The sequence below is a fragment of the Mobula hypostoma genome, chromosome 13 (assembly GCF_963921235.1).
Source record: "Mobula hypostoma chromosome 13, sMobHyp1.1, whole genome shotgun sequence".
Classification (NCBI taxonomy): Eukaryota; Metazoa; Chordata; class Chondrichthyes; order Myliobatiformes; family Myliobatidae; genus Mobula; species Mobula hypostoma.
This window is the reverse complement of record NC_086109.1, coordinates 32,398,093-32,422,062: the sequence shown is the minus strand read 5'-3', so window position 1 is coordinate 32,422,062 and position 23,970 is coordinate 32,398,093. Positions and strand designations below refer to the sequence as shown.

Genomic DNA, 23,970 nt, shown 5'->3' with positions numbered 1-23,970 from the left:
TGTGCTTTCTCTACCTAGCTTATGTTGCAACTTTTAGATAAATGTATTGTTTGTAATTATGATTAAATGGTTTGTTTTCACTTGTGCTTTGTTTTACACCATCTCCTAATATTTTTTTTCTATTGTTTTTGACTTTGTATCATTTAACCCAGATTCACTTATTTTAAATTATCCTCTATATTCTGTTTCATTCTCAATCCTTAAGCCTTATTGGTCAATGAGGAGCATCATGTGGCCCGTTCATTCGCTGAGGTCTGGACAACCTATGATCATCTCAGACTTCTGGCAAGTCATGGTGTAATTTTTTTTAAGCTGACAGGTATCAGGAAGATTTTATGGGACCTGCTTCGACCTATCAGGCTTTAACAAAATTTGACCTAGAGTTTTGTTTGAGGAAGTGTATTGCACTCAGGTGTTATCATTGAAAATGTTACCTGTGGTTAATGCATTTTCTATTTTGAAACCATATTTCTTAACTTGTTTTTCAATATAATCAGAAATTAAATGAATTGTTTCTTCTTGGTTGGCATATTCATAGGAATCCTGAGCAAAATATACGTCACATAGACTACTTGGGATATATCTCCACTTTACTATTCAAGATCAGCTTGATACTTCCACTGGTTGCCAATTAGACCTTTAAAATGTGGTTGCGAAATCAACATTATTCTTAGTCAGCTCCCTTAGGGTCCCGTATAACTTCCTCTCTCCTCCCCCCCCCCCCGCTGTTGCCCCATACTCATACAGATTAAACACGATCTGCCATTTTTCTGCCCGTGTGTCACACCCAAGCAGTACCTCCCAGCTAGGAAGTGGGTGAATGGAACAGGTCCTGACAGGAAGCAAGGTGGGAGAAGTTGGGCGGCTGTAGGTTTGCGTTGGGTTCTGGTGGTTAATTTGGCCCTGGGATAGAGACAGAGATGTCATGATCGGGTTAGTGGTGGACGGTGAGAGAGGACTGAAACTTGGCAGGGAAAATGAGGAAATACTTGAGTTCTGTAAACAAAAAGTACGTAATTGATTCCCAATTACTGTATATGGAACTGACTAATCGTTTCCTTTGCTAGTTTTGGATATTGCTTTATTTTATAACCCGTCAGCACTTTGTGGATACGAGTTCTTTTAAATATTTGCTCTACCTTGTGACTGAAAACACACCCACCACCTGGGGCGGTTCACATCTTCGGAAATAGGAAGTAAGAATCTAATTTCTTTATCACCTCAAAAGCTTTTATTTATCCCTGACAATTTTGCTGAAGGAGGTGGGGAAATTGGAAATAATTGCATCTGAAGTTTTCGCAGCTTGAAAACTTAACAGGATGAGTGCCGCCAGGTATAACATCGAGAACACCGTGTGGGAAGTCCGGGAGCGATATGTAAACTTTACTCACATCGGTTCTGGAGCCTACGGGACGGTGTGGTGAGTGTAACAGAGGAACGTGTGGGTAAAACGCATGCAAATATCTGGTTGCACACGGTGATCAATGCAGAAGAGAATCGTTTTCTTTTCCAGTGAATAAAACTCTCGGGTTGCAATACAACGATTGGAATTTAAATAATGTGATTTTATTTGCATTTTGCTTCAACAGCTCCGCAATTGACAGACGCACGGGACGCAAAGTCGCAATTAAGAAGCTGTATCGCCCATTTCAGAGTGAAACGTTCGCCAAACGAGCTTACAGAGAGCTTAAACTTATGAAACACATGAAGCACGAAAATGTAAGTTTTGGCAGAGACCCATGTGAGCGCAGCTCCAGTAGGGCTTCCATCTTTTCGGCCTTATTAAATAAAAAGTTACGAAAGAACATTGAACAGTGTTTCAAATCTCAGCTGAAAATCAGAGGAAAAAAATCCAGATTGTTTGAGCTCTTTAAGTTCTGAGAATTGATTGATGCAGTCGGTAGATATAAGGTAAACCAGGTCGATTTCTTGATTGTTTACATTCAGTACTTTTCTCATTGTCTGCCCAGACTCGAGAAGTATCACATGGCGTCATTTTGGGGATTTGTTTGGGCAATGTGAAGTGGCGGTGGGGCTGAGGAGATAGCTTTGTCTTGTCCCATGTTCGGTTGGGGAGGTTGCAACTTCATTGCTCAACTACTGTCCTACCAAATACTCGGTGTGTATGGAGTTGGCTGTGCTCCTGCGCTGTTTTGCCGGCAGTGGTTTGTGACTAGATGTCCAAAGTTAGCCAAATAAATGTCAGCTGGAACTAAACTTGTATTCATATAGTGAACCTGAGCCAGTCAGTATCCTTTACAGAAACAATGTCAATGGAGCGGAAAACATCAGGAGATCCTGGCACAAAATACACGTGAAGCTTCATTGAGCTCTGCAGTGTTAGCAAATATCCTCTTCTACTCTGTAGGGTGCTTTTGGCTTCTCATGTGGAAATAATCCTGTATTGTAGGCAATCCAGTTTGGAGTTCAGCCTAGTACAGTTTACTAGTTCAGAGGAAGAAAGTGAAGATATTTAGAATTGTCCACATCTAACACTATTTCACTTTTGAAATATGCCTGGTTTTTATTCTCTTTAATTTCACAAACCCAGGATTCTTTACATTCCTCACAGTTCCACAGCAATAGATTAATAAATGTCCCAAGGAATCAATCAGAAATTGACCTTCGGTTTCTGCCTACCAATGGTTCCCTTACATATATAGATTATCTCTGTGTTCACATATCTTAGACAAAGAAGCAAATAAATCCTAAGACACAGGAGCAGAAGTAGGCCATTAGGCTCATTGAGTCTGCTCTACTATTCCATCATGGCTGATTTATTATCCTTCTCAACTCCATTTTCCTGCCGCCTTCTGTCACCATTGACGCAATTAATTAACAAGCACCTATCAACCTCCAGTTTAAATAGACCCAATGACTTGGTCTCCACAGCTGTCTGGCAAAGAATTCCACAGATTCTACACCCTAAAGAAATTCCTCCTCATCTCAATTCTAAGGGACATCCTTATGTTCTTAGCCTATGCCCTCTGGTCCTATAGGAAACGTCCTCTCCATGTTCACTCCATCCAGGCCTTTCAATATTTGATTGGTTTTAATGCTCGCTCATTCTTCTAAACTTCAGTGACTACAGGTCCAGGGTCATCAAACACTCCTCATATGTTAACCCTTTATTATCTAGAAATTTTTTTATAATTTAAGCATTTTAAGTACAGCACATAACAGTTTGTAGATCCATATCTTTAAGTATATTTTTGATAAATTTCTCCTGTTAAATTTTATGGGCCGGGTTTTACCCAGTCCCTGCCTTGAAGCCACCCCATTCTCTCCACCTGCTACTGCCCTGGTGTTACTATCGCAGCAGTACTACCTTGCAGTTCAAGGTGAATTTGAGCAACAATCAGATGGAGGAACGGAGCAGTTACAGTAGCATCTGTGGGAGGGATAGAATTGTCAGTGGTCTGTGCAAAGCCCCACAGCAGGACCACACATTTTTCCTCCCACAGACGCTCTTTGCATATTGTAGTTTGCCATTGATTCTCCACTGCCATGCCAACCAGTCGCCATCATCATGGACATCCTGCTGTGTTGGTTGAAAGGAAACTTCATATTGGTTTCCCATTCCCTATTCTGGCTCCCGTCTTACCCCTTCACCTGCCTGTCACTTTCTTCTGGTACCCCTCGTCCTCCCCTTTCTCCCATGATCCACTCTCCTCTCCTATCGGATTCCTTCTTCAGCCCTTTAGCTTTCACCTCCTAGCTTCTCACTTGACCCTGCCTCCCCCACATATAACCTTCCACCTCACCTGGCTTCAGTTGTCACCTTCTAGCTTGTACTCCTATCCGTCCCCCTACTTTCTTATTCTGGCTTCCTCCCCTTCCTTTTCAGTCCTGATGAATGGTCCCAACCCAAAGCATTGACTGTTTATTCATTTCCATAGATGTTGCCTGACCTGCCCAGTTCCTCCAGCGTTTCGTGTGCGTTGCTCTGGATTTCCAGCATCTACAGAATCTCCTGTGTATTTATCTTGATTTACTTTCTATATCAGTTCTAAATTATGTACATTCATGAATTTTTCTTGATTATGATCATTATACTAAAAGCTGCATCAGAGTTTGTGAGGTTTGCTTCAAATAATATTGACCCAATCATAAGGATTTGACATAGAGGAAGTGGCAACTCTTATTTCACTGCATGAGGCTGAAGGTCAGACTTGGGCTCATTGAAGTGTTGATTCTGACACACATTCTTCCTCAATTTCCCGAGCTGGGAAAATTTCCTGTTTGACTGTACGTTAGATCTTGTACCAGCAGGTCAATGGGAAGAAGTGAGCATCCGCAGAACAGCATGTAGACTGCTTGATTTAATTCATATCATTTCAATGTGCTTACTTTTTGTGTGTATGCACATGTTTTAATGTCTTAGTTCTTTAAAGCAATTTTTCAGTCAGGTTTATTATCACTGACATATGTCTTGAAATTTGTTGTTCTGCGGCAGCAGTCCAGTGCAATGCATAAAAATTACTGTCACAATAAGAAATTTAAAAAAAAAGGGCAAAAAAGAATAAAACAGTGAGGTTCATGGGTTCAGGGACAGTTGAGGAATCTGACGGCGGAGGGGAGAAAACTCTTCCTAAAATGTTGAGTGTGTGCCGTCCATCCCTGATGGTTGTCATGAGAAGAAGGCATATCCTGTATGGTGAGGACCCTTGATGATGGATACCACTGCCTTTATCTTTGAAGTTTGAGAATTTGATGTCTTTAAAGATGGGTGCTGCTTTCTTGAGGTACATCCTTTAGAATAGGCCCTCGATGGTGGGGAGGCTAGGGCCTACGATGGAGCTGGCTGAATCCCATCACCCTCTGCAGCTTTTTTGATCCTGTGCGTTGGAGCCCCCATATCAGGTGGTGATGCAACCAGTCAGAATACTCTTTCCTTAGGCCATTCTACAGATGGCATCTGAAGGAATTTGCTAGAACATTTGGTGACATACCAACTCTCCTCAAACTCCCACTGGTTGGCCCAGGATAGATCTTCTGAGGAAAAACTTAAAAAAAAAAATCATTTTGCTTCCTGTGAAAAGTGTTGGACAGTTTGATCGCTCTGTATGTGATGTTTTCCCACATGTAGAAATTAAATAATAGTTTTGACAGCCAGTCACTCGAAGCAGTGTCGTAGCTGTCTAAGCCATCCTCGGGACAGGAGAGGACTCTGCTACAGAGGATCTCTCTGATCAGCTGGCCTCCCGGTGGAAGACTCCATCCAGGGGCATGCTGCTTGGGTGACCAGTAAGACTCCACCCCAACTAACATTCACAGACTCATTTGTGTGGTCTGTCATGAATGGATTCCAGCAGACCTGGTAAGGATATACATTATGTATCTCTGCATCACTAATAGAGGTGGTATTATTCACTGGTATGCTATTCCTCTCAAAAGTTGCAGTTATCAATGTTCTTTTGGCATTTTGATCTTTAATCTGCAAATTAATTTTCAAGTCCATTTCTTCAATTACTAATTTCTGACTATAGAGTCTGCCACTTTGTTTTCAAGCTTTTATTTTGCAACTGAAACTTCCTTAATTATTGGAAAATTCAAAAGCAGTGAATGGCATAAATGTTCCTGTGGATTGTAACAAGTACTGTCTGGTTGTGAAGCAGAATTGGGAAGTGAGTTCTAGTTGTGGACTTCGCTTCCTGCCACATGGAAATGAGTTAAAAATGGGTCATAAACTCAATATAATGCTTAATGTTTTCTTTCACTTCCCTAATTTCCTAGTGTTAGAAATTGGACCCACTGGGAGTTATTTGTATGAAGTTATGTCTGTAACCACCTGCATGATTGTAAAAGTTGGAAATGATGCCTGAGTTGATATTATAATCAAATGTTGAGAATCAAGTACCCCAACATCTGGCAAACACTGAGTAAAAGAGACAGCTGGAGTAAGTACTTTTAAATTCATTTTGATGCGCAGCAAAGCATTCAAGTGGCAAGAAGCAGAATGCAAACCTCTTATTCACAGTGGAAGATCTGTGCTGTACATTTCATGTTTAGAAACAACAGTCTCTGATCAGCCAGTAGCCTCCTCTATTTTCCACACACTTTGCCAAGCTCCTTATTTAGCATCTTACATAATCTCCATTTCAGTACTCTTGGGCATGTGTTTAAACATGAAGGCAGGAAGATGGTTATCAGTGAGACAATGCCGTTGTATGGGCCAATGTCCCTTTGTACTTCAAGTATGATAAGACTGCTGTGAAGCAACTTGTGGCAAGTAATTATATCTCTGTGGCACACCAAGATTCTACATGGACAACAATTCATTCCAGTTCTTTCTGTTTTGTAACCCACACTTCTTCATTTAGTGCCATTCTTAGGATTTTCTCACCATCTCTCTGGCACTTTGTCAAACTACTGAAAATCCATCAATAAACAACATCCTTGCTTTGCTTTTCCCCAAAAGTGCTGTTAATTATATGATTGTGTGTTTTTTTTTTACAAATCCAGATTATTGCTAATTAATTTGTCTTTTAGGATTTTGACTTTTTCTATTACAGATTATGAGGTTTGAAAGCTTACCTATGATTTCTATATTAACATTACCCTTTCATAGCTACAACACTTGCTGCCACCCTGTTCTTTGGCATAATTCCTATTTCCAAAGATTTATGTAGATTTTTCTACGTTGATCCATTTTAAATATTTAAATATTTATATTTTTATATTGTTTGCTTTTCTTCCATATTATACCAAAATCTTCTCTCATCCCCATTTCCCATGTTAAACTGAGGTAATTTATTAAGCACTTGCAGACTTTTCTGGTATAAGATAGTTCCTTCCTACTCTGAGGATTGTTCCTATTAGTAATGTATTTTAAAAATCTGATTCAGGATTGTTCAATGTCATTTCCAGTATACAAGTGTACTTGCTTACTTCCTGTTACGCCTGCTGACATTTAGGGCAGCAATGAAAGTCCTCCATTTCTGTCTGTCCCTGGCCATCCTCATACTGTCACACATAGATGCAGAAGGACTCTTCATTGTTGTTTCTGTAACAGTTTTGTCTGACCAGTCAGTCCTGAGCTGAACCCCCAAACCTGGAGGACCAGTTTCCACTCTTAGTCTGGCTTCTACACTTTGACCTGTTTGACATGGGTGACCATGCCAAGAGCCGAAGCACGAGGCGCTGACTCCAGCCAGCATAGCTCTCCGGTCCGGGTCATTGAGGCACGCAAGCCCCCAAACCACATAGAGGTTGTGGTCCTCTTGCCGGAGTACACAACTGTAAAGGGGAACAAAATAACTGTTACTCTGGATCTGATGCACCACAAAAAATACACAATATGATAAAGGAAAGGTACGTCGCATCTGGAGTTTCTCCGGTTAACGGACGATTTCCCTCTACGCCTTTCTGACGTAGTGGGGAACCGCGTACGAGGCAAGTTACAGCAGTGGTTTGCCATTGCCTTCTGCCGGGTGAGTTTCCAAAGAGATAACCAGCTCGTAACCCAGCACGGATGGAAAGCGTGCAGGGGAGCCAGCTGGATTCGAACTCGGGACCTTTCGTCCCGAAGTCTCTGGGGGGGGGGTGTGTGTGTGTGTGTGTGTGTATATATGTATGTGTGTGTGTGTGTATATATGTGTGTGTATATATGTGTGTGTGTGTATATATGTGTGTGTGTGTATATGTGTGTGTGTGTGTATATGTGTGTGTGTGTGTGTGTATATATGTGTGTGTGTGTGTGTGTGTGTGTGTATGTATATGTGTGTGTGTATATATATATACATACACACACACACACACACACACACACACACACACAATGCATGTATGCCATTATAAAATAGTTTACGTGCATTGTTTGTCCCTAAATGATGCTAGGTACAGGAGTGTCGGTACATATAGAGACTGACAGGAAAATTATAAAGTAGTGGTTGTGGGTGGTGTGGTGGGGTGGGTTAGTAGGTGGAGGTGTTGATCAGCCTCGCTGCTTGGGGAAGGTAACTGTTTTTGAGTTTGGTGGTCCTAGTATGAATACTACTTTGTCTCCTCCCTGATGGGGGTTGGACATACAGTCTATGGGATCCTTCATGATACTACGGACCATTTTCCAGCACCTTTCTCTATACGTCCTAAACAGTGGGTAGGCTGGTGCCGGTGGTGCAACTGGTAGTTTTGACTACCCGTTGTAAAGCCTTGTCCGCTGCGGTATAGTTTCCGTAACATGCAATGAACGCAGCACATTAGGGATGATCTCTACTTCCTTAATATGCTGACCTCAGTTAATATGAAAAATCCTAAAAAAATATATGACGAAGAGAGCCACTCCGTTAGCAATATGATCTATCCATCTGACTCCCATCTTCAACACATGTTTAGACCTGTTTGTGCTCTAGGTATACATCCAAATACAGTTTATATGTAATGTACATTCCTGCAACTCTGAATCTTTCAGGCTATGAATCCAGAGTTTCAATATTCTTATGGTGACAACTTTTTTTTCCTCATTTCCTCTTTAATAATTCTACCAGTTGCCTTCATTCAATGCTCTCTTGTGTTTCTCTCTTCTGCTAAGAGTTAATTAGCTCTTCCTATTTATTCTTTCCGTGACCCTCTTGACATTCAATGTTGCAGATCCTTAGCCTTCTCTAATACAACAAAATTAACCTTAACTTACCCATTTTATCCACATGACTACTATTGTCCAGTTCTGGCAAATTTCCTGTAAATTCCCTCTGCACCTTCTTGGCAATCATATCTTTCTCATTATGTGGTGATCGGAACTGTACACGGTACTTTTGCACAGGGGCTTAACTTCTATTTAGCATAAGCTCCTTGACGTTTCTATTCTGTGCATTGACAAACAGGAAAGCAACTTGTATATGCCCTTTTAACAATTTTAACTTTTTCCCAATATCTTTAATGACCTGAAAACTTTCATTCTTCACCGCCTAATATCCTCCCAGTATCTTTCCTTGCCTAGTAGACCACCCAAATATATTACCTCACACAGTTCAAAGTAAATTTATTATCAAAGTACATATACATCAACATATATTACCCTGAGTTTCACTTTCTTGTGGGTACTCTCAGTAGATACAAAGAAACACAATGGAATCAAAGAAAATCTGCCCCTGATAGATATGGACAAACAACTAATGTGCAAAAGACAAAAAAGGAAATAATAAAAAATAAATAAGCAATAAATATCAAGAATGTGAGTTATAGAGTCCTTTATAGTGAGTCCACAGATTGTGGATTCAGTTCAGTGTTGGGGTGAGTGAAGTTATTCCCTCTTGTTCAAGCCTTATGGTTGAAGGGTAATAACTGTCCCTGATCCTGGAGGTGTGGGTTCTGAAGCTCCTGTATCACTTTCCTGAATACAGCAGTGAGAAGAGAACATGGCTTGGATGGTTTGGGTCCTTGATGGTTGCTGCTTTCCTGCGACAGTATTTTTCATAAATGTGCTCAGTTGCTGGGAGAGATTTACCTGTGATGGACCAGGCTGCTTTCACTACTTTTTGTCTGTTTTTCTGTTCAAGGGCATTGGTGTTCCTATACCAGGCTGTGAATATATTTGTGGACACCAGGCCCAGACATAGTTTTCTGCCCGCCTGATCAGACTATCAATATCTTCCTACAAATTAAAGTTTCCTTATAATTGTCATCACAGACCCAATTTTTGTATGATCTACTAACTTTATTATGCTTCATGCGTACAAATCTATGTAATTAATAAATGCAAGAGAAAGAAAGGGACTAATCACCATGTTCTGTCGGTAAAGCTGCATCAACCTTTGCTACCTGCCACTGAGACAGTCTTGAAACTTTCCCTTAGATTCTGTGGGCTTTTACTTTTTTCTTTAAAAACCCACTTGGTCAGAAACAGAAGGGTCCTTTACAAAGTCTTGCTAAAATCCATGCAGATTACATCCAGCATACTGACCTCATTGATCCTCCTTGTTAAATTCAATCAAGCTGTCAGAAGTGATCTTTTCATAATAAATCTGTGCTGAATGTCCTTGATTAATTTATGTCTTTACAGAAGCATGTCTAATGTTTTCACTGCTCCAGAGAACTGAATCCAATACCCTGTGCACCAATGAGGTTATTAAACTGGTTTATCTCTTCCCTTTTTGAACAATGGTACAGTTAGAATAACAGTCCCCTGGTACCATTCCTGTAGTCAATGAAGATTAAACTATTGTATTCAGAGTCTCTGCAATTGCTTTTTTCCCCTGATTTCTTATGAACCTTTTTAATAACTTTTTGATTTCCATCAGTACGTACCAATATAATTTTGATCTACATGACCCTAAGTTACTGTGCCTCTAACTCATTTCAAGCTCAACGTTCTGTGTTCCTTCAGCTTTGCTTTGCTCACATTCTGTTTGAATGTGTTTCTCCCCTTTGGTGGTACGTGTACTCCGGTGGTTTTAACGTTGGTGTGGATGGGTGAGAGGGAGGAAAGGGGCTTGTTGTTGTTTGGTGTTATTCTGAAGAGCACTGTGGGTGCACTAACAATCCGGGATAGTTTGGCGACACTTCCGTGCTGCCCCCGGGTGTGGTGGTTTTAATGCAAGTGATACATTTCACTGTGTGTTTCAATGTACTTAAGTTCATCACCCCGACTAGGGAATAGATTACTGAGAGCAGCTCGCCAGAGTTCCCCATCCTGGGCCAGACCTTCAAGCTATCCCCAGCTGTAGCCCATCGAAGATCCCTCCTCTCCCAGGAATGAGGTCTCTAGAACACTCCGGGCCGCGGACTGATACCGGGCCGTGAAGAATGCAGTGGTGCAGTGGTAGCCGGGACGCACTCAGCTCATCTTTAAGAAAAAAGCCAAAATAAACAAGCTAATTAATTAGGTGCCGCTCGGCATGTAAATGTCGGCCCAGATCAGAGGCGATTGCCAATTGCGTAGCCTCGGATCTTGGCAGACATTTACGTGCCGAGCGGCACCTAATTAATCAGCTTGTTTATTTCAGCCTCTTAAAGATGTGCTGGGTGCGTTCCGGCTATCGCTGCACCACTGCATTCTTCGCGGCAATGTATTGGTCCACGGCCCGGAGTTTGGGGACCACTGTTCTAGAGCTTCCATGGGTATTTCTGTTGCACTGGGCTTTTCTGGGATGGGCTAATCCCATGCCGAACCCCACTCCTCTCTCAGCCGGGCTTGGGACTGTCCACGGCCGAGTTATGTTTTGGGGTACTTGTGATAAATAAGTCTCTACACAAGCAAATGATTTAAGTGAATGTGATTCAGTAGGTAGAAGCAGAGCCATGCCTGCTGTGGATCAATCGGTTACTCATAGCTGCTGAGTTACATAATGGGAAGGAATGGTACGTTGCTGTAATCACAAATCACTAATGATTCTGCATTAGCGACCAAGTATTTAGGCAACAGTAGGTTGGCATTTGTCAGCCTGATACTGTAATCTCCAGCACAAGGCAGATATTGATGGAAAATGCTCCCTTCTAGGGTAAAGAGGTTGCTGCCAGGAAACTGCTTCTCTGTTAATGTGTTTGCTTTTTTAAAAAAATAAGTCTTATTTGTGTATCAGCAATTGCTAACATTTCCCTCCCTGCCCTTCAAGGATCTGCAGTTTTTCAGGTACTGACATGTCAAACCCAGTAGTGCTGATTGAGATAGTTGTTTACGAAAAGAGAACTCCATGGGCAGATCAGTAGAAACTGCAATGCACCCAACCACTGAGGCAATGGAAGTGCCGCGAGCCAACTAATCTTTCATCACTGCCCTAACTTCAGTAGCTTTAACCAAGGCATTCTTCACAGAACCTGTACGGACACGTCTATGGCTTGGCCGACCTTTCCTGCAGCCAGCCTAATAAAGCCAGTGGGCGGCGGTTTTATTGGGGGCTGAGGATCGTTGGAGGGCAGCATTTAGCTGGGTGGATGCTGGGATCTCGAGCAGGGGTATATTGTGTTGTGCTTGTCGGGACAGAAGGAGGGTTATCATCTCTGGCAGAGTGTGTTAGGTTAGGGGCTGGGAGGTCAGCTGGGGGAGGATAGGAGAGTGCAGGAAACAGCTGTTCTGAGGTGGTTGTGTGATTATCATGGAGGCAGCTTTGAGAGCAGGGGCTGCTCCAAAAGATTGTTTTTGTAGAGACGAGAAGGGTCAAGGATGTGGGTGAATAACCTGTAAACCTTCCTGATTGGCCTTCGGGGAAGAAGGTAGTCTGTTAGACTGTGAAGCCCATCTCCTCAAGAGTGCCACAGCAACTTATGTCATTTCTTGTGATATTGCACCAGGTTAAGAAGGGTCTCTTTTGACAGAAGGTGGCTGGTTGAGTCCTGTTACTTGACCCAAACCATGAGACCTGACTATGAGATTGAGTGGTTTGGAATGCACAGTAGGTCTATGTCCTTGGACTGAAGCCGAGCAGAGCCAGCAGCCACCAATTATGTAGAAATAAATGTAGTAGCAATGAAAGTTTGGTGATCTGCTTTTAAAAGTTGGACACATAGGGTTCACTTATTTTGGGTCAAATGCACATTTGTTGTGCTCACAGGCCAGGATTGGTTCAGGTTGGTTGTTTAGTCATTAAAGCTGACCTCTCATGCTTGGTCACATTCTTCATGTCACCCAAAGCAGAATAGAGGATCTTGAGGTGTCTTTGATATTGGAGTTTGAGCTTCATTGTAATGGAGCAGGCTTGGCATAAATAGGTAACCAGAAAAGATTAAAAAAAACTCTTCCATAGTAACTTCTCTTCTCTCCCTCCTTCTCTTTTAATTGCCCATTCTGGTTACCCTCTCATCCCTTCTCTTCACTTGCCCATCACCTTCCTTTGGCTCTGCTCTTCTCCTTTCTTCCGTGGTCCACTGCCCTCTCCAATTCGATTCCTACTTCTTCAGCCCTTACCTTTTCCACCCATCACCTCATTGAACTTAGTTACCAAAAAAAACATTTAATTTAAACTTACGCAACACACATCAAAGTTGCTGGTGAACGCAGCAGGCCAGGCAGCATCTCTAGGAAGAGGTACAGTCGACGTTTCAGGCTGAGACCCTTCGTCAGGACTAACTGAAGGAAGAGCCAGTAAGAGATTTGAGAGGGGGAGGGGGAGATCCAAAATGATAGGAGAAGACAGGAGGGGAGGGGATGGAGCCATGAGCTGGACAGGTGATTGGCGGAAGGGATATGAGAGGATCATGGGACAGGAGGCCCAGGGAGAAGAAAAAGGGGGAGTGGGGGGGAAACCCAGAGGATGGGCAAGGGGTATAGTCAGAGGGATAGAGGGAGAAAAAGGCGGGGGGAGAGAGAGAGAGAGAGAGAATGTTTGTATATAAACAAATAACGGATGGGGTACGAGGAGGAGGTGGGCATTAGCGGAAGGATGCTGCCTGGTCTGCTGCGTTCACCAGCAACTTTGATGTGTGTTGCTTGAATTTCCAGCATCTGCAGAATTCCTCGTGTTTGCGTTAATTTAAACTTACCATTAGTTAATTAGAATACCCCAGTAAGTCAAGAAGTACAGTCCTTTGCTCTTGTCATTTAACAGTTAACAGCATCAGTGATTTCAATCAGACAACTGATATTGCTGGGCACTATTGGGTTTAATTACCAAGAATGATAAATCTACCATGTGTAAGTGCACTGTGAGAAAAGGCTGTTAACTTTCCATATCCTTCAAGTATGCTTTATCTTTATGGTTCATGTCAAAAAATTTAGATCAGTGAATTTTGTGGTATATAAGCATTACTTGTATACCTCTGCTCTTCCTGCAATATCACTGGAACTGTGCCCATGATAGTCACTGTTTTGACTTTGAGAGATGAAATTTACTGATATGAAAGAATTATGATAGTAATAATAATACAATGAAGTTGCATACTTATGACTTTAAAAACAGTTCCTAGCTCCTCGCCACTACGTGCACTCCTTCACCCCCTCCCCACCACACCTTATTCCGGCTTCTTTCTTCCTTCTTTCCAGTCCTGATGAAGAGACTTGACCCAAAACTCGACTGTTTGTTACTCCTCATTGATGCTGCCTGACCTGCCAATGTCCTCCAGAATTTTGTGTGTTTTGCTCTAGATTTACAGCATGTGTGGAATCCCTTGTGTTCACATTTTCTTTCGGTTCCTTCATATAATAGTTCTATCTCTATTAGAACTGGACTTGTTAATTGTTACCACATTGCTTATTAGAGACTTTACATTATATGGGCCCAAAATGGTGCTACAATATCAATATCTATATCATCAGATCTGGGATGAGTTCCTGGTCCTTACTAAAACACAGGATGACAGACATTAGTGCTGACCTCTAATGCTCATGGTATATTTGTGGGGATGGAAGAGAACGGCTGTGTATTGTGTGAAAATTGTTTATCATTTTTGATGGATTAGACAATACTGGTTAAAATTAAACAAGACACTTTGAAGCTTGATCAAATCAGTTTGAAATGTTCTCCCAAGGGATTAACAGCATATGCAAAGTGTTATGTTTCCTGACACATGCAGCATGAGATTTTGGCTGCCAAGTGCAGTAGAAGGGAACTGCTCAAGCAAATGCGCTCACTTAGAAGTATTTGGCAAAGACAAAGATTGTTCTGTTTTGATTGTTCCAGCTTCATCAGATTCCTTTCATTTCCAAAGACAAAAAGGACGGGCTGTTCTGAGGATTCTAACAACACATTTTGAGAAGCAGTCATTTTCTTTCCCTCTGTCTGAGGTACATCACACCCGGGATTGAAATGGAAATGGTGTACATGCTTCCATCTGAAGGATGGCATCTCTTGCAAGTAAATCAAGTCTGTAATTGAATCTCTTTTGCCTTCTACCCTGTTGTGGACTTCCGCCTTTGTTCTCTTCACACTTTCTCTGCATCTTAAAGCTTGTTTGTCTGTAGCTTTCCCCATTCTGACGACAGGCCATTGAGCTGAAACATTGTTTCTATCTCCATGGATACTCTCCCACTTGCTAAGCATTTGCTGCATCTTCTGTTTTTATTTCAGATCTCTATCAGCCATAGAATTTTATTTCAGCAAGCTATTTCTTAGGCGGTCCGTCTAGATTGAAGATAATTTAATCTCTTGTTCTGTGGTGGCTGATGAGGCCAATGTGGGATGGGATGCTTGATGTAGGGGGTGCCGGGTGGTTGTAATGGGAGGCATGCTTACACAAGGCTTCTGTGTGTTCCAGATGGATGGATTCTGGATTCTCAGTGGTACCATGAATGCCACTTCTCCATTTAAAGTGGTCATTAACTTGGGGTTTCTATGGGGATGTTAAACTTCTTGCAAGGAGGCTTTCTTTGAGAACATTTTTAATTCTTCGCCTCTGTCCACCTGGTAATCCCCTGATAACAGCTCAGAGTAGAGACACTGCTGTTGTTGGAATCTGGAGCAACATACAAAGTGCAGGAGGAACTCAGTGGATCAGGCAGTATCTGTGGAGGGAAGTGGACGGTTGATGTTTCCAGTCCAGATGCCGTCCGACCTGCTGAGTTCTTCTGCTTTTTTCTGTAGCTCAGAATAGCGACTGTTGTGGAAGTCTCCTGTGAGTGATGTGTCCTGCTTATAAGAACCAATTGACTACGGCCTCTGCTTTGGGAGATAACACTGACTTCAGATCATTTATCCTTCCCAACCAGGGGTCCCCAACCTTCCTCATGCCATGCACCAATACCATTAAGCAGAAGGCCTGTGACCCCAGGTTGGGAACCCCTGTTCCCTGTGGACTTGGATGATTTTGTGGATAAACTGTTAGTGCAACCTCTTCTGTGTTTTGAGGTTCCTGATGGACTGTGTCTCAGAACAATGCTTAGAATATCATGAGGCTTTGTGCTGGGTTTGAGGATTTGATCTTCAAGTGAACCTTGCCGTGGAGGCTAAAGGCTTGGCTGGCACGTTGAGTGATTTAGTGATTATTTGGAGCATTAGTGTGGGCACGTGGCCAAGTGGTTAAGGCATTGGACTAGCAACCTGAAGGTCATGAGTTCAAGCCCCAGCCGCAGGAACGTGTTGTGTCCTTGAGCAAGGCACTTAATCACACATTGCTCTGTGACGACACCGGTGCCAAGCTGTATGGGCCCTAATGCTCTTCCCTTGGACAACATTGGTGTCACGGAGAGGGGAGACTTGCAGCATGGGCAACTGCTGGTCTTCCATACAACCTTGCCCAGGCCTGCGCCCTGGAGAGTGAAGACTTTCCAGGTGCAGATCCATGGTCTCACAAGACTAACGGATGCCTTTACTTTGGAGCATTACCTCCAGGTACGTGCATACACAGGCACCATTCCTGTCTGCAGCTCCGTGCCTGAAGTTATGGTGACTTTCCTTGTGAGGTGGAAGGAACATAGACTAAACAGCTGCCTGGTTGTCCTGCAGAATGGTGCCACCACAGCAGAAGACTTGTTGGTGGTGAGGGGCAGCGCTGCGGTGAAGTTAATTGAGAAAAGTGCCTGTGCAATGTCTCAGCCTTGTTTAGCACCAGTCTTCACTGACATTGGATCTAGTGTGGCTCCATGAGTCAGCTTGCATACCATCATGAGTCAGGAGTTGTAGCAAATTTCTGTGGGCAGCTTTTTATTGACAGAGCAAAAATAGCCACGTATAGTAGTTTGCTGTGTTCTCTGTATTTCTCCTGGAAGGGGTGACCAGTGGAAAAAAATAATTACCAAATAATCTGGGGAACAGCTCTTTAACCATTGGGAGGAGAGGTTTCAGGAAGACCTTGCTGATGTTGGTAGGGAGAGTTCTCTTTGTGTTATGCAATCAGAACAGGAAATTATCATCATCATGGAATCTCTGAGGTCTCTCAGAATGTCCTTCACTTTCCTGGTACAGGAGATGAAGTACATCATGCTACTGCCTGCCTTTTGTAGATCATTTCAGTGTAGGCATGACCATCATGAGAAGGCTAAATGCTAGTAGTGCTTAGTACTACACGCTTTCCAATTCAGGGTCAGTGTCCTGGAGGCTGACTGCCATTTCTCTTCCTCACAAGGTCATTTACAATTCCTATTGTGGTGAGATTCTGCCCCCTTGTGTCAGCAGGCATAAATGCTGATAGATGATGTGCAGACAGTGGCAGGAATAGACTGTCCAGTGATCACTGGCACTGTAAAGCGATTGCGCTAACTGCTTTGCTGTCGTGCTGCCCTTGTGTCTGCTTCTGCTATGCTTGTTTTTCACAAGTTTGGCGTCTTAATGCCGCATAGGCTAAACATAATAAAACAGAGTATTCAAATTTACTTCCAGGGTTAGCAAGAACACGAACCCTTGGTGAAACTCAAGCTGTGACTTCTCAGCTCAGTGACCTGGGTTCAACACCTGACCTCTGCTGTTGGTGTGGAATTTGCATCGACTGCCTGTAATCCTGTGCCTTTCCTATGGGTCCTCCGGTTTCTTCCCATATCCCAAACACATGCAGATTGGATTAATTGGCCACCCTAAGGTGCCCCTCAAGTTTGCAGGTGTGTGGTAGAGTTGTTATTAACGTACTTGAATTAAAATGGGATTAGTGTCAATGGGTGTTTGATGGCTGGCAAGTGGGCACACAGGCTTGTTTCCATGCTGTAGGGCTCTATGAATATGAAAATGAACATGATGGTCATAAACAGGAGAAAGTCTGCAGATGCTGGAGGAACTCAGTAGATCAGGCAGCATCTGTGGAAATGAATAGATAGATTTTGTAAACTTTGCTTGAAGTTGTTGGCTCTCTTCTCCCTCAATGGCTCCAAGCACCTCACCAGTTGCTAGGAACTAACTCCTGTCTCAGTGCTCCTTTGTATTCCTTGCCTCTATCCTTCCCCTCATTCATAAACCTCTACAGTTTCACCCTTCCAGCTTCCAGTCTTCCCCAAGGATTCCGAAATAGACCCCTACAAGTATATCTCTGCCCAAATATTCAGGCCCACGTTTCCTCTCAAACATTTACTATGTCTGCCCTTGCCTGACAGCATGTCTCAGGTGCATCTCTCATATTTCTCCTCTCATCTCTCTGCAGATCTCTTCTATTAAGAATAGTAAGATGTAGATTCAACAACTGGATGTTAGTTGACATTGCCACATGGAGTCCTGTTGAGTAATATTTCAACAGGAATCATTTCAAAAGCGCTATTTTTATTTTGCATTATACTTTATACTTTATTGTCACCAAACGATTGATACTAGAACGTACAATCATCACAGCAATATTTGTACCTTTATACTCAGCAATGGCAGCCCTTTTCAAATGAGAGGCTGGCTCTGGCATGAACAGAGTGTGGATCTGGCTGCACTCTTAAGTAAACCTGCGTCCATCAGCATCATGGAAGGTCAAGTGACGTCCATTCTTCTCAGTCCACCAATCACCTTGGTCCACTGTTGCTCCACTCCCTGTTTCTGCTTTATACAGGCCATCTTGCCTCTCAATTCTCAGTCCTGCTGAAATGTCAAAAATTCCTTGATCTGCTGAGTTGCCCCAGCAGGCCAATTTCAGCATCTGCAAACCGTTTTGCCTCCAGGTAATTTCAGTGTTTCAACATACAGCAGTGGACGTTGGAGACCAGCTGAGTAGGGAGTGGCAAACAGATGGCCATTCTCTGCAGGTGACCATCTGCTTGATCTGTAAAGCAGGATTTCATGAGAATGGAACCTCAACCCTTAAGATTCTGAATGGGGAAATTGAGATCCATGATGCATATTTTCGGATACACTCTGTGTGGCTGTTTCATTCTTTGGGAAAGAAAACATATTGGTGAAGCCACTGTGTACAGACAATGCCTCCTGTCTCGAAGTAGTTTCAGCAGTCAGTGATGTCCAGCAGTGTTCAATTCTGATTTGATGCCGGTGCTCCCCTTTTGGAGCTCTCTGCTCCAGTGAGCACTGTAGCATTATTTTTATTTTTATTTTGAGATACTGCGTAGAGTAGGTCCTTCCAACTCTGCCACCCAACAACTCCCACTTTAACACTAGACCAATTAACCTACCAAACGGTACGTCTTTGGACTGTGGGAAGAAACTGGAGCATGCCCACGCGGTCATGGAGATAACGTAGAAAATTCTTACAGGGAGTGATAGGAATTGAACGCAGGCTGCCGGAACTGTAGCGCCCTTTGCTAACCACTACACTATCGTGCCGCAGTAATATTGCACAGTGAAGGACCTTCCATCACCTCTGTAGAAAGGGGTTCTCCGCAACATTCAAATTAATTCTGCTTTGATTTCTGCTGGTTGTTGCCGCTGTTCAACAACCGCTCGCAGATTCTAGAACTCGTCAAAAGTTGTTAAAGGTTAGAGGGATGTGGAATGTGTTTTACTGTTACTTCAAGACTTCTGGTTAATCCAACTTTTCCCATCTCTGCAGTATAACTAAAAGAACGTACAGAAGGTACAAAGAGCAAGTCAGGATATTGAAGTGGGATTGGCTGGGGATTTCAGCAAGAAGCCATGTTTACCAGAGTCTCGTAGGAACCTTTATCCTTCTTGAACCTCATCGAGTAAAATCCCACTTCAGAAAGGTGACCTTCGTTGAGATCTACCATCTGCTTTAGCCACAGTGCAGGTGGCTGTACGTAGAGCAGGTGGGCTTCAGCTAATGCTCTCTACTCTACTGAGGTGTGCAGACACTCGACAGCTGTTCTCTGCAGCCATATTAATCATATTAATGAACAGGCAGTGCAGTGTTGGGCTTGCTCCGAACTGCAGAGCATTGGTCATGGTAACCCTGTATTGTAATGTTCAGGGCTTTCGAGCTTCTAATGATGTTTGTCTTAACCATCCTATCATTGTTGTCTCTCATTTAATCCATCATTTCTTTTACTGTCTGGTTTGACATTGAGTTTGCCCACATTAATTTTTATCTCCCTGCCAGACCTTTCATTATCATCAATGACTGGTTAGGTAAAATGTTTTAAATGTTTCACTTGGGTGCTAGATAACCTGTCTGCACCACACTGCTGTTTTCTGAGCAAAATGAATGGAGCTGCAGGGTGAAGGGGAAGAGTGTCATCCACTAACAGATGCTGTTAAATACTGGGCTGTAGTAAATTCTGGCACACTGACCATAATCAAGGAGGACAGAAAAACACAGAGCACAAAGATCTCGGGTGCAATTCTGTAAAGATTTTATTTTTCCCTTAAGTAATGCTGCAAAGTAGAGATGCCAGGCCGGATAGTGGAATGCTCCTCTTGCGGGATGTGGGAAGGCAGGGAGACCTCCAGTGTCCCTGACGACTACAACTGTGAGAAGTGCATCCAGCTGCAGCTTTGAACAATCCGCGTTAGGGAGGTGGAGCTGGAACTGGATGAACTCCTGATCATTCGGGAGGCTGAGGGGATGAGAGATAGGATATATCGAGAGGTAGTTACACCCAAAGTGCAGGGCACAGGAAACAGGGTGACAATCAGGAAGTGGAAAGGGGTGAAGGAGTATCCCTGTGGCTATCCCCCTCAACATAAGGTACATCACTTTGGATACTGTGGGGGGGGGGGGGGAACCTAACAGAGGAAAGTTACAGTGGTCAGGTCTCTGGCACTGAGTCTGCCTCTGTGACTCAGAAGTGAAGGGGGAAGAAGAGGCCTGCTGTGGTGATAAGGGATTCATTAGTTAGGTGAACGGACAGGAGGATCTGTGGGCTGGAATGAGATTTCCGGATGGTATATTGCCTCCTGGGTGCCAGAGTCCAGGATATCTCGGATCAAGTCCTCAGCATTCTTAAATGGGAGGGTGAACAGCCAGAAGTCGTGGTCCATTTAGATACCAATGACAGTGGGAAGATTTATTACCGCCTCATAGTGGGTTTAAACTAGAGAGATGCGGGGGGATGGGAGCCAGAACACTTAGAGGAGAGGTTGTGGAGAGAGATGTTGGTAAGAACTCAGACAAAGTTAGGAATCAAAGTTGAGCATGGTGCAACAAGTGTCCTGAGCTGCCTGTATTTCAATGTATCGTAGAAAAGACAGATAATAGTGCTGAAGATGAGGTAGCTGGTTTACAAATAGAGACAACATGTAGTGATGAGAGGCTATTGATAGGGCTAAATTGTTGTCAACAGGATGCGTTACAACGTAAATACGAACAGTCGAAAAGGGTGAATACAGGACTGAAGGTGTTGGCTTTGAATGCGCGCAGTATATGGAATAAGGTAGATGAATTTGCAGCGCAGTTAAAAGATTGGAAAGCTTTTAAAAACCAACAGAAGGCAACTAAAGTCGTTAAGAATGTAAAGATGGAATACGAAAGTAAGCTCGCCAGTAATGTTAAGGCAAATACCAAAATTTTCTTCAGATACATAAAGTGCAAAAGAGTGGCAAGAGTGGACATCAAACCACTGGAAAATGATGCTGGAGAGGTAGTAATGGGGAACAAAGAAAGCAGATGAACTGAATAACTATTTTGCATTATAGAAGTTCCTGGAGTCAGGGGTCATGAAGTGTATGCAATTACCATAAGTAGAGAGAAAGTTCTTTGGGAAACTGAAAGGTCTGAAGGTAGGGTAAGTCACCTGGGCCAGAGGGTGTACACCCCAGGGTTCTGAAAGAGGTGGCTGAAGAGATCATGGGGGCATTTATAATGATCTTTCAAGAATAACTAGATTTTGCTATGGTTCCAGAAGAGTGGAGAATTACAAATGTCACTCCACTCTTCAAGAAGGGAGAGAGGCAAAAGAAATGAAATTATAGGCCAGTTAGTCTGACCTCAGTGGTTAGGAAGATGTTGGACTCGATTATTAAAGATGAGGTCTTGGTTACTTGGAGGTGAGTGAAAAAGTGGGCTGTAATCAGTATGGTTTCCTCAAGGGAAAATCCTGCCTGACAAATCTGTTGGAATTCTTTGAAGAAATAACAAGCAGAATAGACAAAGGAGAATCTGTTGATATTGTGTACTTGAATTTTTGGAAGGCCTTTGACAAGGTGTTATACATGAGGCTGCTTAACAAGTTACAAGTCCATGGTATTACAGGAAAGATCCTAGCATGGATAAAGCAGTGGCTGATAGACAGGAGGCAAAGAGTGGGAATAAAGGGAGCCTTTTCTGGCTGGCTGCTGGTGACTAGTGATGTTCCACAGGGGTCTGAGATAGGACCAATCATTTTTATGTTATATGCCAATGATTTGGATGATAGAATTAAAGGCTTTGTTCCACAATTTGCAAATGGTATGAAGATAGGTGGAGGGGCAGTAGTTTTGAGGAAGTAGAGAGACTACAGAAGGACTTGGACTAATAGGGGAATGGGCAAAGAAATAGCAGATGGAATACAGTGTTTGGAAGTGTATGGTCATACTGTTTGGTAGAAGAAATGAAAGGGCTGACTATTTTCTAAATGGAGATAAAATACAGGAAAACTGAGGTGCACATGGACTTGAGAGTTCTTGCGCAGGATTCCCTAAAGGTTAATTTGCAGGATGAGTCAGTGATGAGGAAGGCAAATGCAGTGTTCAAGAAGACTAGAATATAAAAACAAGGATGTAATACTGAGACTTTATAAAGCACTAAGGCTTCACTTGGAGCATTGAAGGGCTTGTCTTATGAAGAGTGTTTGATAGCTCTTGGCCTCTATTCACTGAAAATCAGAAGAATGAAGGATGACCCCATTGAAACCTAGCGAATGGTGAAATGCCTTGATGCAGTGGATGTGGAGAGGATGTTTCCTATGGTGGGAGACTATAAGACCAAATGACATACCCTCAGAATAGAGGGGTGCCCTTTTAGAACTGAGATGTGGAGGAATTTCTTTCGCCAGAGAGTGGTGTATCTATGGAATTCTTTGACACAGGCAGCTGTGGAGGTCAAGTCTTTATGCATATTAAGACAGAGGTTAATAGATTCTTGATTGGTCAGCGCATGAAGGGATACAGGGAGAAGGCAGGATACTGGGGCTGAGAGGAAAATTGGAATAGCCGTGAAGAAATGGTGGAGCAGACTTGATGGACCAAATGGCCTAATTCTGTTTCGAAATCTTATGGTCTTATGGGAAGACAATCTTTTCAGGTTCACTGTAGCATTGTTGGCTGTGATATCCAATGAAGATAAACTTTAAGTCATTCTTAAAAGAAGGAACATACACACATCAGTTTTTTTTTTAGCCTTATCATAGATCATGCCTAAATAAGTATAATCTGTAATGTATTTACATTTGTATAGGGTCCCTCTTGTTTTCAGCTCATCCAAAGTACTTTACAGTGAAGGAATTCATTTGGTGTGCAGCCAACTTTGGCAAAGCCACACCTGCAAACAGCATGGGAGATTAAATGTTCAAATGAATGATACATGCCCCTAATTCATATGTTTTGTATGGCAAATTAATCTGTTATAGTGATAATTAAATATCAACTAAAGGAATTTCGGATCTCCCCCTCCCCCTCCCAAATCTCCTACTAGCTCTTCTTTCAGTTAGTCCTGACGAAGGGTCTCGGCCCGAAACGTCGACTGTACCTCTTCTTAGAGATGCTGCCTGGCCTGCTGCGTTCACCAGCAACTTTTTTGTGTGTTGCTTTAATGGAATTTGCCACTCTTTGAATCAGACAAGTCTTTACTGCCCATTTTGACATGTTAATTCAAAAGCTGGCATCTCTGCCGGTGCAATAAACTAAACGGTCAATCAAGATTAGGTGCTCTAGTGTTAAAAGTATTCAAACAAATCAGAATAGCATTTGCAGCATGAAGAATAGGAAAAAGGCTGTCCTGGCTTGCAATTAATTGTAACGGTTCTATTGCTTTTTTTTGGGAAGCAAACCATAGATCTTATGGAGAGTTGGGAGTCACATAGTTGGCTGTAATATATACCAGAGATTCCCAACCTGGAGACCATGGACCCCTTGTTTGATGGCATTGGCCCATGGCATAAAAATAGTTGGAATATGTATACATTACAAAGAAATAAGTTAATGGGAATCAACCAGTGTGTTCTGAGAACCAATTAAGAGTGCATCAGTTCCAGAAAGGATATTAATATAATGCTTCATGAACAGACAAAGGGATAGCAATGTAGTAATTGAAATATTAACAAGTGACACTTACTTGCTGAATGCATTGGTTTTGTTATGCAGTGAAAAA

At 42.7% G+C, this 23,970-nt stretch overlaps 1 protein-coding gene across 3 annotated transcripts in view; it reads left to right on the top strand.

The window, feature by feature from the left end:
- Positions 1-818: 818 nt before the first annotated feature.
- Positions 819-23,970, top strand: part of LOC134355521 (mitogen-activated protein kinase 13-like) — a 74,279-nt gene continuing 51,127 nt past the window's right edge. Inside the window, exons 1-2 of one of the 3 annotated variants that reach the window (XM_063065518.1) lie at positions 819-1,009; positions 1,590-1,719. In XM_063065518.1, the coding sequence (XP_062921588.1) occupies positions 978-1,009; positions 1,590-1,719 (162 nt within the window). In that variant the 5' untranslated portion in view covers positions 819-977. Of the gene's footprint in view, positions 1,010-1,032; positions 1,421-1,589; positions 1,720-14,666; positions 14,730-23,970 lie in introns of those variants that run through there. The other 2 variants (XM_063065517.1, XM_063065519.1) reach the window with 2 other exon arrangements.